Genomic DNA, 17,478 nt, shown 5'->3' on the forward strand with positions numbered 1-17,478 from the left:
ATTTTAGCGCATGTGCTCAAAAGACCGATTGGGCTTATTATCAGGGGATGTCTTATTTTTGGGGAAACAGGGTATCTTCCCAAGCCTCCTTTTGGCACGCATTGCGAATGCGCACGCATTGCACATTTGGTGTGTATGCACATGCGCAGCACGCACTTGGCATTCAGCACGCATGTGCGGTCAGCAAACCAGTAGAAAACCAGTTTAGATTTCACCACTGCCTAAAAGCCTAGCTCTGGTAAATGCTTTTTTTCTGTAATAAAGCTGAGCTTTAGGGAAAAAAAGCTGCCCATGGGAGCCTGAAAAAAGCTGAAAAAACATGAGAAATGACTAGGAGTGTGGACAGGCCTGAGTCTTTGAAATCCTGAATGCTGACAATTTGTGTACGTGTGTCTTCAAATGGAATGATATTATAGGTGGAGCATCTCTTTCCCTTAATGTACATCTTTGTTCACACATGCCACATGTGGGGAAAGATCCAGGGATTCCAACTTTGGGGTAGAGGCGTCTGTCTTTGTGCTGAGCCACACCAGGATTATGGTGCTTTGTGTGGTCAATTTCCCATTAGCTGTTGCTCCGCAGGGGCACAATTGGCCCCGGGAAACCACCGAAGGGACCTTGGATTGTCACATCTTGGCCTTTTGGCTAAGATCAGGCGCAAGCATCCATGGCCAAAAATTTGCTCAGCTCCTGGCCTGCTTTCCGCTCTTGAAGGGGTCACGTATATATCGAAGGACAGGCAGAAGAGTTGCAGACACAGCCACAATCAGACAAGGGTGGCTTGTGCCCAGGCCAAGAAAATAATTAGAGTCACCATCTCGGACAGGCCCCTCAGCAGTGAAGGTCAAGAGAAATAGGGGGAAGCAGAGGTGGGTTTCAGCAGGTTCTGACCAGTTCTGGAGAACCGGTAGTGCAAATTTTCAGTAGTTCAGAGAACCGGTAGTAAAAATTCTGACTGGCCCCGCCCAGGGGTGGGTTCTAAATTTTTTTACTACTGGTTCTGTGGGTGTGGCTTATTTTATGGGCGTGGTTTGATGGTCATGTGACAAACAATTCTTTAGGATTTAGCAGAGGTACTGGTCTACCAGGCTTTTAACTGCTTGCAGAGCCATACCTGTCTACCCATTTGTTTTTGGAGCACACTGGTCTACCACCACACTGCCTTTTACCGCTGATCAGCTGTAGGGTGGCCGTTTGAAGCGCTGTGGCAAGAGTTTAAACAGTTTTTGCCGCTCTGCCACCACCGAGAGCATCGGAAACCGCTTTCAGGCAGCTTGGCCTCAATTGCCAACCTACCACCACCGAGCGGTTTACAAGGAGCGGATTGGTTCTAGCCAATCAGTTGGGAGGCTTCTTGGCTTCTCAATTTAAAGCTAAGGTGTCTTGTTTTTTTTTTTCTCTTCTTTGTCAAGTGAGCCGTGATTTTTTTCCTTCTAGCCGATCAGCTGGGACTCTGGAGGCAGTGAATAGATTGGGGGCAGGGCCAGGCAGAGGTGGTATTTACCGGTTCTCCGAACTATTCAAAATTTCCACTACCGGTTCGCAAGAACCGGGGAGAACCAGTAGCAACCCACCACTGGCCCCGCCCCCATCTATTTCCTCCCAAGTCCCAGCTGATTGGGAGGAAATGGGTATTTTGCAGTAACCTTCTCTGGAGTGGGGTGGGAATGGAGATTTTACAGTATCCTTCCCCTGGAGTGGGGTGGAATGGAGATTTTACAGTATCCTTCCCCTGGAGTGGGGTGGGAATGGAGATTTTACAGTATCCTTCTTCTGCCATGCCCACCAAGCCACGCCCACCAAGCCATGCCCATAGAACCAGTAGTAAAAAAAATTGAAACCCACCACTGGGGAGAAGCACATCCAGATTTCCCAGATTCTGTTACTACAGCTGTTCTACCAAAAGTATTTTTAAAACCAACCCATGGAACAGAAGTTGCCTTCGGAAGTTGTGGGAGCTTTATCACTGGAAGCTTTCAAGAAGAGACTGGACTGCCATCTGTCAGAAATGGTATAGGGTCTCCTGCTTGGGCAGGGGGTTGGACTAGATGACCTACAAGGTCCCTAACAACTCTGTTAAATCTGTTAAATCATTCTTGTTGCTCCTTGCCACCCCAGAATGAGCAACACAAGGCCAAGGAAAGCAGAAAACTGCCCCAAGAGGGGTCCCCCACCATTTATATTAAATCACTCTCTTTAAGAACATTTTGGATTCAAAAGTGGGAGAGGAATCAAGTAATGAAATAACCAAATTGCGAGGCCAGAGATGGTTTTCTTTTATGTCATCTTCTGAGCAGCTTCTATGAAATGGAGTGAAAATATCCTTCTGTTCCTTGCATTTCTTGGGAATCTATTAATTTATCCATAGGGCCACGAATACTGTGATAAGCTTCACTGAAAAAAAAACTGCGTCAATGAGAAGGAAGCGGGACACAGAAAAGAACTTCTCAATTAGCTACAAGATCCTGCAATTAAACAGCTATACTTGGAAGTGCGAAGGTTAGGTGGGAAAACATCAGTCAAGGCTATAAATGGTAAAAGAGCCTGTGGCACCTTCCAGACTAACACTTCCCGTATTATTGCATAAGCTGAAGTGATAGCCTATTTCACTTTTGTAAGGGAGAACTGTCCTAAAAAATATTTTGCATGGAAGAGAAGGAGGAGGAGGAGAAGGAAGATGAGAAAAAAACAAAGAGAAGGAAGAGAGAGACGAGAAGGAGGAAGAGGAGAAGGAGAGGAAAGAAGAAGACAATCAACAGGGGTAAATAAAGGAAAGACAAGAGGCAGAATTAGCAGTCTATCAACTTGCAAAGCTTTCAAGTTGCCATGAGCAGGAGGGAGGGAGAACTGATGGAGCTGATTGATTTCCCTAACTGAAACTACATTCCACAGATGCCTTTCTACCACAATCAGTAGGAGAGGTTTGGGTTTCACAGCCAGCCAAAGTGGTTAATTGGAGAATGTGATTTATGACATGGCCAGGGAGGAAGGGAGAGACAGGGTCATGGGGGGAACGTAAATCTATGTGGGATTAGTTCTAACTGCATCCGAATATTGCGGAAATGGTGCTTCTAATAAATGACTGTATTTCTTTTGAAGTTTGGCTTGTGGCTCATGAATTAGTTAGGGCATCTTTCGGAAACTTCACACAATCAATGACTGTGGACTCCATTATACTGGAGCCTTTTGGTGTGAATTGTGGGGAGGCATCTGCTCCCATCTCTACTTTTAAAACCCTTTCAAAAATATAAAATGGGCAGACCAACGAATCAGCTGCCTATTATTCCCACATATTGAGTGGCAACCTTCATTCTCCCAGTGCTGCCCTCTTCGGCTGTAAAAGAGGCCAAAACAAAGCAAGTGCAACTATTAAAAAGAAGACAGACTTTTTTACAACCAAGAATTTATCCATCTCTGGAGGAATAAGAAGCCCTCCTCTTCATATGCTCCAAAAGTGGTAAAGAATTCTAGCTTCAGAAGTCTAACTCATTTGTCCTTTGGAAATGATTTGCCTTCTGAGGAGTACCCAAGAGCCATTTTGGGGCTGTGCTTAAGACACCAGGCTAGAAACCAAGAGGCTCTTGAGTTTTCATCCTACCTTAGATTCCCCTGGTGAATTTGGAGGCATCACACTCTCTCAGCCCTAGGTAGAAGAAGTTTGTGAGGGCAAAACATTTCTGAATATTTTGTCAAGAAAGCTTGAAGGGACTGGCCCAGGCAGTGCCAGGAGTCAGCACTGGCTCAAAGGCGCAAAAACAAACGAATAGCACATAAAATGTGTTGCAGGAAAGGTTCTTCATGTCTCATTAATCACAATAACAGAGTTGGAATGGACCTTGGAAGCAATCTAGTCCAACCCCCTGCCTAGGCCGGAAACCCTACACGACTTCAGGCAAATGGTTATCCAACCTCTTCTTAAAAACTTCCAGTGTTGGAGCCTTCACAACTTCTGGAGGCAAGTTGTTCCATCGATTAATTGTTCTAACTGTCAGGAAATTTCTCCTTAGTTCTAGGTTGCTTCTCCTTGATTAGCTTCCATCCATTGCTTCTTGTCTTGCCCTCTCGTGCTTTGGAGAATAGATTGAATCCCTCTTCCTTGGGGCAGCTCCTCAAATATTGGAACACTGCTATAATGTTTGCCCCTAATCTTTTCATTCAACTAGACATACCCAGTTCCTGCAACCGTTCTTCATATGTTTTAGCCTCCAGCCCCCTAATCTTCTTTGTTGCTCTTTTCTGTACTCTTTCCAGAATCTCAACATCTTTTTTATAATATGGTGACCAAAACTGGATGCAATATTCTAAGTGTGGTCTTACTAAGGTTTTATAAAGTGGTACTACCGGTACTACTAATACTTCAAGTACTGCTGAGTCTATCCCTCTGTTAATGCAACCTAGTATTGCATCAGCTTTTTTGGTTCCCCATATCTGATTCATCAAGTGTAATCTCCATGTCACTGATGGTGAGGCTAGAGAATAGAATAGAATAGAATAGAATAGAATAGAATAGAATAGAATAGAATAGAATAGAATAGATGAATATAGAATACAATAGAATGGAATGGAATGGAATAGAATAGAATAGAATAGAATAGAATAGAATAGAATAGAATAGAATAGAATAGAATAGAATAGAATAGAATAGGAATACATGAATATAGAATAAAATAACTTTATTGTCAATTTAAATTTACATTAATTGACATACATTAAAATGAAATTTCGTTGCATACAGCTCTCAAAGGGTCACCACTTCCAATATACACTACCTAAAGATGACAAAATAAAGAAATATAAAATTATTTATATACCCACATATATTAAATGACACAGAGAAACAGAGGCCCAGGCTCTGCATCCCACAGCCAAGGGGCTCCCCTAATGTAGTGTTACTTGTGATGAAAATAAAACCCAAGCAGGCCCAATCCCCTCCCCCTCCTCCTGGAGATGAGATGCCAGAAATGGGGCCACTTTGTTTTGCCAGCGCAAAATCTTGCAAGGCCTCTGCTGTGGGAAGAGAGCAGAAGAACAAGGGAATGCCTCAGGGAGGGGATGAGGACAAAACGAGGGTGAGGTGGCAAAGCAAGTTTTAATATAGTGCAGGGGGTCTCCACATTTTACAACTTTAAGACTTGTGGACTTCAACTGGGAGTTGAAGTCCACAAGTCTTATAGTTGCCAAGGCTGGAGTGGGATTCAATTTTTTTACTACCAGTTCTGTGGGCATGGCTTGGTGGGCATGGCAGGAGAAGGATCTGTAAAATCTCCATTCCCATCCCACTCCAGGGGAAGGTTACTGCAAAATCCCCATTTCTTCCCGATCAGCTGGGACTCGGGAGGCAGAGAATAGATGGGTTGGGCCAGTCAGAGGTGGTATTTGCCGATTCTCCAAACCACTCAAAACCACACTACTGGTTCGCTAGAACCGGTCAGAACCTGCTGAAACCCACCTCTGCCCGTGATATAATGTTCATGGCGCTCAGCTGCTGTTCTTTTGCTTGGCGGTGTGTGTGTGAATGGCTGATTGTTCCATGTGTCCCTGTCAGGCCTGGAAGCCATCTTTTGCATTGAATCTTCAGGCCTGCCACATTTACTACTGTGGGAAACTGGGAGGGGGGATTGTATGGAGCATGGGTGATATGTAGTCATAATAACATTCCTTTCTCAGAGAGTCAAGGACATCTTGCCCTGCACCTGGATGGCTGGAACTGGGAGGCATCTCCTGTTGGGACAGTGCTTGATTGAACCATGCGATGGACATGTGGGTGTTGGGCAGGGACTTAGACTTTCTTTTGGGTGGGAAAACCGTGGAATCTTCAGATTCAGGTTTTCCCAGATGTGCCAGTATGACATCTCTAATAAAATGGAACTTTGCGGAAACTCAAGCCTCAGAGTTTTCTTTCGTTGGGGGTGTTACTTGGAACCCTGACAGTCCCCTTTTTCCGTTGCAGCCATGCCTGCCACCAATGCTGGATGGCCGGAGGAGTTTGGCTTTAAGATCCGTGGAAATGGTCCCTGCTACATCATTGCTGTGGTGGAAGGCAGCAGTGCCCAGGTGGCTGGCCTCCAGCCCGGAGACCAGATTTTGGAGGTCGAGGGGCAGCCTGTTTCCTCCATGAATGCCGAGGCCCTGGCGATCCTGGCCAGGCAGTGTGAGAACGTGCCCCCAAGCATCGGCGTGGTCTCCCGCCTCCAGCAGGTGGACCTCCCCCTGGGGCCGCAGGGACACTTTGGCTTCACCTTGACCTGCCATGAAGATGACCCCGTGCAGGTGGAAAGCGTGGCTCACGACTCGCCGGCCGCCAAAGCAGGCATCAAAGTGGGTGACTACATCCTGGAAGTCAATGGCATTTATGTCCAGAGTTACAAAGATGCGGCTGCCGCAATGAGATCCTGCTGGGATGAAGGTCTCAGGCTGGGACTGCTGAGGCTGGGGCGTCTCCGGCGGTGGGCTAGCAGCAGCGTGGAAGAGTTTATCCAGAGCGCAGATGCCGTGCATCAAGAAAGGAGGCAGAAAGCTCGGGAGTTCAGCAAAAAGGTAAGTCGAAAGTGATGTCCGGGACAGGATGTGGGGTAGCAGGGATCAGGACCAGGGGTAGGCTGCTGGGGGTTCGCAGGAGTTTGGGAGAACCTCTAGCTCAGATTCTGTGCAGTTTGGAGAACCCACAAATCCCACTCCTGGCTGGCCCCACCCACCCTGCCCCTCCCCTCCCAGGAGTCCCCACACGGCCCGTTTTGGATGCAAGTAAGGGCATGCGTACGGAGGCTTGGGGAGGGCAAAAAATGGGCTTACCGGAAATTCAGGGAGGCCGGAAATGGGCCCGTTTCCAGCCTCCAGAGGGTCTCCAGAGCCTGAGGAGGCCATTTTCGCCCTCCCGGAGGCTCGAAGAAAGCCTCCAGAGCCCGGGGAGGGCAAAAACACACACCCCGCCATGGTGCAGGAGGCCGACTAGGCCATGCCCACAATGGCCACGCCCACCCAGAAAACTCCTTGCTAAAATTTTTGAAGCCCACCCCTGATCAGACCGAAGGCTTCTCGCAAAGTTTTAAAAACTTGGCTATGTACAGGTAGCCCTCGACTTACAACAATTCATTTAGTGACCATTCGAAGTTACAATGGCACTGAAAAAAGTGACTTATGATAGTTTTTCAAACTTACAATCGTGGCAGTATCTTCATGATCACGTAATCAAAATCTGGATGCTTGCCAGCTGATTCATAGTTACGACGGTTGCAGTGTCCCGGGGTCATGTGATCCCCTGGTGGGACCTTCTGACAAGCAAAGTCAATGGGGAAGCCAAATTCACTTAACAACGGTGTTACCAACTTAACAATTGCAGTGATTCGATTAACAGCTCTGGCAAGAAAGGTTGTAAAATGGGGCAAAACTCACTTAATAAACGTCTCACTTAGCAACAGAAATTTTTGGCTCAATTGTGGTCATAAATAAAGGCCGTGGAAAAGACAGAGGTTCCCAGTGGAGGGGCTGATGAATGAATTCTGCTGAAAGGCAAAGATCTGTGGGCCAAGTGAGGCAGTAACGTAGACTAAGAAATGGGTGTGTAACACTAGTAGATGTGTAAAAATAGAAGCAGGGCATTGATTGTATGATCATAGAGAGGGCTGGACTAGAAGACCTCCAAAGTCCCTTACAGCTCATTCATTCTATCCTGCCCCGCCCCGCCCTGTTCCATCTGTTCTGTTCTGTTCTGTTCTATCCTTTATTTTTTTTCCCTTTCCTCTTTGCTTGGCCCTGGAAAGTGAAGTAAAGCCAACTAGGTTATGTCACAATTTATAAAACTGTTCCCGACTGAAGGCCTTCGGTAGGGCGGTATAGAAATTTGATTAATAAATAAATAAATAAATAAATAAGGCAAAAAAATAAAATAAATGCAGTTTTATTTAGGAGCAATTTATTTTTACGGCCTTGTAGAGGAAATGCACCAGAAGCAGAAAAAAATAACTTTAATTTAGTGTGAACGGCTTTACTGAGGGACCACATTCTGTTTGAGATAACCATGATGAGATCCACCATTGAAATCAATGAGACAATTTGCCCGTGAAACTTAATCTTTTAATTTCAGACTCAGGGCTATTTTTGTGCATGCTTATTATAACGCTAAGTCTAGAAATGGCTGACACAGGAAATCCCTGCAGATTTCTCTTGCTTTATGCAAATATACTTTGTTTGATTTCCTATGAGGCAAACCATTTCATCCAAGAATGGGCTTTATGTGAGAAAGGATGGCTATTTTGCAAATTTGAGCCGGCAAAGGTAATTTGCACCAAAAATGTAGAAATAGTCCAAGACTTCTTTCCCCTAAAACCCTGTTCTGCCCATTGAGTGGTACAGTTGTTCTAGTTGTCTGTGCTGCCTCCTATTTCTCTACATTTGGTAGCTACTCTTATTAATATAGGGTTCAAACGGCCATCCACATATTCTTCAACCAACAATGAAAACGAAAAGGATCTCTCTTGCACTAGAATCAAAGCTGGACATACCACATTGGCTTTATAAGGTAAAAGTTCCCCTCACACATATGTGCTAGTTGTTCCTGACTCTAGGAGGCGGTGCTCATCTCCGTTTCAATGCTGAAGAACCAGCACTGTCCGAAGACATCTCCGTGGTCATGTGGCTGGCATGTTTCAACTCCAAAGGCACAGGGAACGCTGTTACCTTCTCACCAAAGGTGGTTCCTATTTTTCTACTTGCATTTTTTTACCTGCTTTCGAACTGCTAGGTTGGCAGAAACTGGGACAAGGAAAGGGAGCTCACCCCATTACATGGCACTAGGGATTCGAACCGCTGAACTGCCGACCTTTTGGTCGACAAGCTCAGCATCTTTAGCCACGGAGGATACTGCATCAAGTTTTTGTCACCACATTACAAAAAAAGACATTGAAACTTTGGAAAAACTGCAGAGAAGAGCAACTAAGATGATCAAAGGCCAGGATACTAAAACATATAAAGAACGGTTGCAGGAATTGGATAGGACTAGTCTAGAGAAAAGAAGGACCAGGGGTGACATAATAGCAGTCTTCCAGTATTTGAGGATCTGCCACAAAGAAGAGGGATCAAACTAATTTCCAAAGCACCTGAAGGCTGGACAAGAAACAATGGATGGAAACTAATCAAGGAGAGAAGCAACCTAGAAATAAGAAGAAACTTCTTAAGAGTGAGGACAATTAACCAGTGGAACGGCTGGCCTCCAGAAGCTGTGGGTGCCTCATTACTGGAGGTCTTTAAGAAGAGACTGGGCAGCCACTTGTCTGGAATGGTAGAGGGTCTCCTGCTTGAGCAATGGGTTGGACTAGAAAATCTCCAAGGTCCCTTCCAACTCTATTCTGTAATGTAATATAATGTAGATGTCAGCATTCCAAGTAATGTACCCATGTGGCTCCCTGTCACTCAAAATATGCATCACAACCGCCAATGTGCAACAACCGCCTACATGCGATTTATTGAGCTTTTCGACTCCCAGTAGGCCAACCATGGTTAAATCCAAGAAAAGAAAAGTTTCAGAAGAAAACAGAATGTTTAATTCAACTACATAGGCTAGTTTTGGGGCCGCTCAAGAAATAGTCAGGCACGGGAAGGGTTTTATGGCTCCCGGTGTTTTCTTTTCTGTGGGAAACGGGTCCAAATGGCTCTTTGAATGTTTAAGGTTGCAGACCCCTGACTTAGGGAATTGGCACACAAATTTCAGTTCTGGATTTGCTTTACTGCAGTTCACCTGACTTCTAATAAAACTGTACCTTTGCAACAAATGGAGCCAAGGATGGTTTTTACAAGTGCAAGCTGAGGCGAGGCTGACAGTTTGCTCCAGTAACAAAGCCTTGGGAGTCAGGCACATTACAAATTTCATAAATAAGTAAATAACCACCCACATTAGAAACACAGCTGGAGGGAAGACGGAGAAGGTGTTTTATGTAAATGGAGCATAGAAAACATCTTTGAGTAATGCAGGGCTTAAGAATCAGGCTCTAAATGCGTTTACCAGTGCATTTGAATCACAACATATGACACCATCTCCCTGCAACTAATGGTGTGCTGCTAAAGGTTTAGAACTGGTCTTGCCAGTGACGTGGCTGCTGCAGTGGTGGGTTGCCCCGGTTCGCACCGGTTCTATAGAACCTGTAGTAAAACCGGCGGGAGGCTCTGCCCACTGACCCTGACATCATCAAAATGCTTCTGCGCATGCAGAGAAGATAGCGCGCGCGTTTGAGCAAAGCGAGCATCCGCACTCGGCCCCATTGCGAACCGGTAGTAAAGGTAAGTACCGGTTACTGCCACCATACTACTGGTTACTGCCGCCACACTACCAGCCAGAGAATAGCAGATGGTTGGGCCAGGCATTGGGGCTCCGCTCTGCTCTTAAGCCTCTCGCAAAATCCCCCAAAATGTTACAATCAACTGACTCAAATGGGCACAAGCCAGCTCCCCACTGCCCCAAATCTCATTTTTCCCACTGATTCAGTGTCACGCTTTATTTTTCCAGTGAACGTAACCCTGCCATAAAATGAGGGAAGCTGGGACTTCCGGTTTCCGTGTCTTCGGCGGCGGCGGTGCCTTTTGAAGCTCCGCCAGCCCCGCCGCTTGTAGAGCCGCTTCGCGACGAAGAAGCGGCTCGAAAACTTCAAAAATCTTTAGGATTTTTGAAGAGAGATCGCAGGGTCCAGGTTGAGCCCCTGCAACCCCCCCCAGGGAATAGTTTCTGGGGAGGGAACAGGAGCGGCTCCCATTCAACCTGCTGGAACTCCGGGCGGCGTGGGACAAGTCTGCTTCTGCAGAACAAGCCGGCTACAGGAAACTTTTAATTGAAAGAAAAGGAATCAGCCTTAATAAGCAGCATACTGTTACTTGAACCCTGAAACTCGGAATCGCAAGTATTAGAGTTTTCTTGGCTTTCTAATCTGAGTGAAAAAATGCGGATGAGTGAAAGTGAACTGTAAAAACATGGCGCTTAGCCTCAGACTTAACGAGCGGGCGAGTGTGGATTGCTGAACTCATCTTGCTTTGTTACAAAGTTTTTAAACTGATACGAAGTTGCTTCGCTTGCAACAAGAGAAATAAGAGAGAAATTTCTCCTTTTTCAATACTGGACTTTGCTTCACTTTGGTTCTTATTTGATTAAATCTGGGGGACTTTTTTAGAAGTCTTTGTGGAGGTGGGAAAGGAAGAAGAACTTCCCTTTTTAGTAAAACTAGCCTACGTGACAGGATGGCCTCAAAGAAGCAGGAAGTGAAGGCAACAGGAGGTGGATCTCCCACACATAAAACGCAACCTCCCCCTGCACAACAGACACAGACTCAGAAAAAAGATTTTGATATGGGAGATTTAAAAGAATTTATTTCTAAAACTTTGGATGATAAATTTCAAAAATCTCAACAGGAGATAGATGATAAACTTCAAAAATCACATCAGGAATTTATGCAGGAAATTAATGAAGTTAAAGACATGGTGAAACAGAATCAAAATAATGTGACCAAAAAAATATCAGAAGTGGCGTCTGGCCTGGCAGAATTTATTGGGAAAGTTGATTTTAAAGTTGAAGAACTTAAATCAGAAGTTAATGTTAAGATGAAAGACAATGATTATAAAACTGAGGAAGTTGATAATAAAATGCAGAGAATTGAAGATGAGATTGTTATGATACAATTCCGGGCGATGGAATTTGCCATACGGCTTCGGGGAATTCGAGAGGAGGAGAGACAGGATTTGAGACAGGTTTGCTCTGAAGCCTTGGCTAAGATTTTACAAGCTAATCCTGATTTGGTATTTCATAAAATAGATAAAATTTACAGAGTGAACTCTTGGGTGGCCAGACAAAGACAACTGCCCAGAGATGTGGTCATATACTTTACTGACAGAGAAATTAGAAATGATATCCTGCAAAAATCTTTTCATACTTCTGTACAAGTGGGGGGTTCACGACTTGAAATTTTTAAAGAATTACCTCCTAAAATGTTGAAAGTTAGAAAAGAATTTGGTTTTCTTGTTAAGGAATTGAAAAACTTACAGATACCCTTCCGGTGGGACGCACCAGCTGGGATAATTTTTAGATATAAGGGAGAAGGATATCGGTTGAATACCGTGGAGAAGGCACAACACTTTTATAGTACTATTCTTAAGGAAAGAACACCATCTCCACGTACATCTACAGTTTTGGAGATTAAGGAGAGTGAAGAGAGGCAATTGAAAGAACAGTCTAAGCAGGAATTAGAAATAGTGCAAGGTGCAGAAGGAGGTTTTCTGAGTGAGCCCTTGTTGGATTCTTCTCCAATTTTGGATTTGATTCAGTTGACTGAAGTTAAAGATCAACGTATAACTAGAGCTCAATCCAAGCTACTTAAACAAAAGCAACAACAACAACAGGAAAGACAAGACAAGAAGGCAGTTAAGAGTACCGTACAAGAGGGTGGCGCTATGGGAGGAGCGAGATCGAAGCTCTCGGATGAACTTCAAATATTTTGCTCTGCGCTACAGAAAGAGGCTGATGACCTTTAAATGTCTATCTTGGAATGTTAATGGGTTGAATTCAGCACAGAAAAGGAAGAAATTATTTACATATTTGAAACAATTTAATAATGATATAATATGTTTACAAGAAACGCATATCACAACTCAAGATCAAAAATATTTGATAAATCCAAAACTAGGAGCACATTATATATCTTCAACTTCGCAGAAAAAGAATGGTGTGGTTATTTATGTAAATAAAAAATTAACAGCGAAAGTTATAGAAGCAGATCAAGATGGTAGGTTTGTAGCAATTGAATTGCTTACAGCAAATGGACAAATTCTTTTGATTGGAATTTATGCTCCCAACCAACAACAGGACTATTTTTATAAGATGTTACATACTAAAATATTGCAATGGGACTATAGATCTATTTTAATTATGGGAGACTGGAATGGAGTAATTGATTCTAAACTAGATAAAAAGAGCTTGGCAAAGTCTAGAATTAGACTACCACAGACTTTTTTTGATATGAAAGAAGATATGGAATTAAAAGATGTTTGGAGAATACATAATCCAAATGAATTGGATTACACTTTCTTTTCTGATAGACATAGATCCTTTTCTAGGATTGATTTTATTCTGTTGTCAAATGATCTACTTGTTAAGACAAAAAGAACAAAGATTTTTCCAAGAACTTTGACTGACCATAGCCCTGTATGGATAGAAATTGAGATGGATAAGGTTGAGAGACGTTCTTGGAGATTAAATGAGAACTTGTTTAGATATGAAAAAAATACAATAGAACTTAAAAAGCATTTGAAAGAATTTTTTGAAATAAATTTGAATAAAGGTACCCCAATTGAAATTGTTTGGGACGCAAGTAAAGCTTATATGAGAGGGGTACTTATCTATATGAATTCTAAACATAGACTGCTCCGACAAAAGAAAAGATCTGAGTTGGAAATGGAAATAAAGAATAAAGAACAGTTACTTATTAAAAATCCATCAGATGAAAGAATACGAAGTGCTATAAAACTTTTGAAAGATCAATTTCAAATGCTCATGGCGGAACAAGTTGCAACAAGCCTACAATACGCGAAGCATAACACATTTTGCAACGCTAATAAACCGGGCAGATGGTTGGCTTACACATTGAGGAAAAAACAAAGTGCACGGATTATCGATTGTATTGATATTGGAGGGAAAGAAATCTTTCAACAAAAATTAATTAAAGAAGCTTTTGTGGACTATTATACTAAATTATATGCCAAAGAAGAGGTGCAGAATGGACTTATAGAAAAATATTTAAATGATAAGAGAGTTACAAAAATTACCGATCAACAAAAGGAAAGAATGAATTATCCTATAACAGAGGAGGAGATAACAGCAGCAATTAAACAGCTAAAAACAGCCAAAGCTCCTGGCACGGATGGTTTGACTGCAGTGTATTATAAAACTTTACAAGCTGAAATGGTGGGACAACTTAGAGATTTATTTTGCAATATTCAACAAGGGGGTAAAATACCCCCATCTTGGACAACTGCTTATATATCTCTGATACCAAAAGAACAAGTTGGTCCTAAAAAACCAGAGAATTATAGACCAATATCTCTTTTGAATACAGACTATAAAATTTATGCGAAGGTATTAGCCAACAGGTTGATGCCAGTAATCCAAAAGGTGATTCATGAGGACCAAGCGGGATTTATTGAGGGTAGATATATGAAGGATAATGTAAGGCAAGTAATAGACTTATTGGAATATCTTGATAAGAATAAACAGATTCCTGCAGTGCTGGTTTTTTTGGATGCAGAGAAGGCCTTTGATAGAGTGGATTGGAATTTTCTACTAAAGACTCTAAAAAAGATGGGCTTTGGGGACCAATTTATACAGGCGATCTCAGCAATTTATCAAGAGCAAAAAGCACAGATTATTATTAATGGAAGTTTGACGACAGAGTTTAAAATTGAAAAAGGAACAAGACAGGGATGTCCGTTGTCCCCACTTTTATTTATTTTAACATTGGAAGTCTTGTTAAATATAATACGGGACTCTAAAATTTTGAAAGGCATAATGATAAGGCAAGAGGATTATAGAATAAAGGCATTTGCAGATGATCTGGTCGTTACCCTATCACAACCAATGGAATCAACAATCCTGATGAACGACATTATACAAGACTATGGTAGAGTTTCAGGTTTTAGACTGAATTCAAAAAAGACTAAAATGATAGTTAAAAATATGACACAAGATCGTAAACATGAGCTTGAAAGGAGGGCAGGTTTTGAAATTGTACCTAAGGTAAAATATCTTGGAGTTCAGGTTGCAGAATCAAACATGAAATTGTTTCAAAATAATTATGAGGTGTTGTGGCGAGAGGTTCAGAAGGATATGGAGACTTGGAAAAAGCTGCAACTGTCTCTACTTGGAAGAATAGCAGCAGTTAAGATGAACATTTTGCCAAGATTTCTGTTTTTGTTTCAAATGATTCCGGTGCTTAAAAGTGATAAACAACTGAAAGTCTGGCAGTCTGGTGTGAATAAGTTTGTCTGGAACGAGAAGAAGCCGAGAGTGAAATTGAAAATTATGCAAGATGTTCCAGAAAGAGGAGGTCTTAAACTCCCAAACCTACAGTTATATTATGATGCAGCAGCTTTAACTTTAACAAGTGATTGGTTTGGAAGTAAAAAGACTGGAATATTGAAAGCAGAAAGTTTTGACCTTGAATTTGGATGGCATGCCTACTTATTCTACGATGACAAAGTTGATAAAGTATTTAAAAGTCATATACTTAGAGACTCTTTGATGAGAGTTTGGAAGAAGCACCGACTCAAATGGGATTACAAAATACCGCTATGGCTGGATCTTGGTCATACTTTGTGGAATACAAATATAATGTCACTCGGGGGGTTTTTATACAAAGAGGTTCTTTTTACAGATGCGGGCAGATGGCAGCTGAAGACATTACAGACACTGTTGGATGAAGGGCTTAATCTAACTTGGTTACAATATAATCAATTACAACTGAGATGGAAAGAGGACCAAAAAACTGGTATTATGTTGCATGAGGAAGAATTGGTTAGACATATAAGAGAGAAAGGTCCAATGCATATTAAAAGGCTTTATAATGTTTTGCTAGAAAGAGATTCAGAAACTGAATTAGTTAAAGACTGTATGATTAAGTGGGCACAGAATTTTGAAGAACCAGTGATGCTGGAAACATGGGAAAAAATTTGGGTTCAGAATGTTAAATTTACACAGTCGCAAAACCTGAGAGAAAATTTTTATAAAATGTTTTATAGATGGCATTTAGATCCCAAAAAGTTGTCATGTATGTACCCTAATGTTCAGCCAAAATGTTGGAGATGTGAATGTTTAGATGCCACGTATTATCATGTTTGGTGGACCTGTAGGAAAGTTAAGGCTTTTTGGATAAAAATTTGGTGGGTCATGCAGAATGTTTTGAGGAAAAAAATTCAATTTTCTCCACAGTTGTTTTTATTGGGTATAGTTAAGGGTTTTACACGGGGTGAGATAAAACTGATATTGTATATGATAACAGCAGCAAGATTGTTGATAGGTAAATATTGGAAGAATGAAGCTTTACCCACTATCGAGGAATGGACTTTGAAGATGGCCAGTTTTGCTGAGATGGCGAAGATTTCAGCATATTTAAAAGACTGTTCACAAGAGACTTATGAATGGGAATGGAAAAGGTGGATAGAATATGTTCAGAACAAATACCAAACTAGAAAGTATCAAATAGCTTTTATTTGAAAATAATGTATTAGAAATATTTTAATGTATTAGAAATATTTTAATGTAAAGAGATAAAGAGGAAAAATTATACAGGGGGAGGGATGGGTTTAAGCTTGTTTATTAGTGTTATTAGTTATGAGTATATAATAGGGAAGTCTGGGGGGGGAGGGTTAGGGAGGGTTAGGGAGGGTTTGGGGAGGGAGGTGGGGGGGGTGAAAAAAGGGGTGAAAATCTAATTGTAAAACTTTTGCAATTAAAAAAAAAAAAAATGAGGGAAGCTGCATATGTTAAATATGCTAAGTAAATTACATACCCGGCAGTATTTTCTTACAAAGTCCTATTAATAGATTATTGTTGTCAAGCGCTGGGGAAATCAGGAGACCCAGGCAGTTCAAATGAGTACATTACAAGCTTAAGCTCTCTAAAAGAATCTGAACTACTAACGGTTAAAGCGATTTGGTGGTAAATGAGGAATTCACAATGGGCTGGATTTAGATCTCTTCTGGGCGTGAAGGGACTCATGACTGATGACGTGTTTGACCCCTCCCTTGAGCTCAGCCTAGTCATCTCCCACAAATGTATTAAAATTAGGTTTTAAAGTTATTGGATGGTAACCAGTGGTGGGATTAAGCCAGTTCTGTCAGATTCAGGCGAACTGGTAGCGGCGACTGTGGTAGGCCATGCCCACCCACCCGGATATAATGATGTCATATTTAGCCATGTTTAGGAGGCTCTGCACATGGGCGAAAGGCACACACGCGAGCAAAGAGCATGAGTAGAAGGCCGAGCATGTGTGAAAGGCACACATGCTCACATTTGCGAACCGGTAGGGAAGGTAAATGAATCCCACCTCCGATGGTAACCAGTGGGGGTAAGTGACCCCCACTGCTCTTTCTGCCTGTCCCGGATCCCACAGGAGAGAAGCAAGCTACAGGCAGCACCCCTACCCTGCAAGCGGTCTGGGTAGCACAGAGGCCAGGTGCTTGGGCACACTGTCAGCTTCTTGGCTTGCAGGAGATCTTAGTAAGATTGGCACCTGGGGAGCCTGACTTTGATGATGAATGAGCTGAGGAGGGCAGCTCATATCTTCTTGCCAACCCCTGCTTCCACCTCTCTCCCCATAGGTCTCAACCACCGTGTAGCATTTGGATATGATCTCCAAAGGGTGCTCTGGAGCAGGGGTCTCCAACCTTGGCAACTTTAAGACTTGTGGACTTCAACTTCCAGAATTCCTCAGCCAGCTTTGGAGTACTAAG

The 17,478-nt window shown here is 42.7% G+C and overlaps 1 protein-coding gene across 1 annotated transcript in view; it reads left to right on the forward strand.

Annotated features, from left to right (window-relative positions):
* Positions 1–5,952: 5,952 nt before the first annotated feature.
* GRID2IP (Grid2 interacting protein) overlaps positions 5,953–17,478 on the forward strand; it is a 108,825-nt gene continuing 97,299 nt past the window's right edge. Inside the window, 4 exon segments of the mRNA XM_070955144.1 lie at positions 5,953–6,180; positions 6,183–6,282; positions 6,407–6,446; positions 6,483–6,537. Coding sequence (XP_070811245.1) covers positions 5,953–6,180; positions 6,183–6,282; positions 6,407–6,446; positions 6,483–6,537 — 423 coding nt within the window.

The sequence above is a fragment of the Pituophis catenifer genome, unplaced genomic scaffold, assembly GCF_029215685.1.
Source record: "Pituophis catenifer annectens isolate HBS135680 unplaced genomic scaffold, rPitCat1.0.hap2 SCAF_16, whole genome shotgun sequence".
NCBI lineage: Eukaryota > Metazoa > Chordata > Lepidosauria > Squamata > Colubridae > Pituophis > Pituophis catenifer.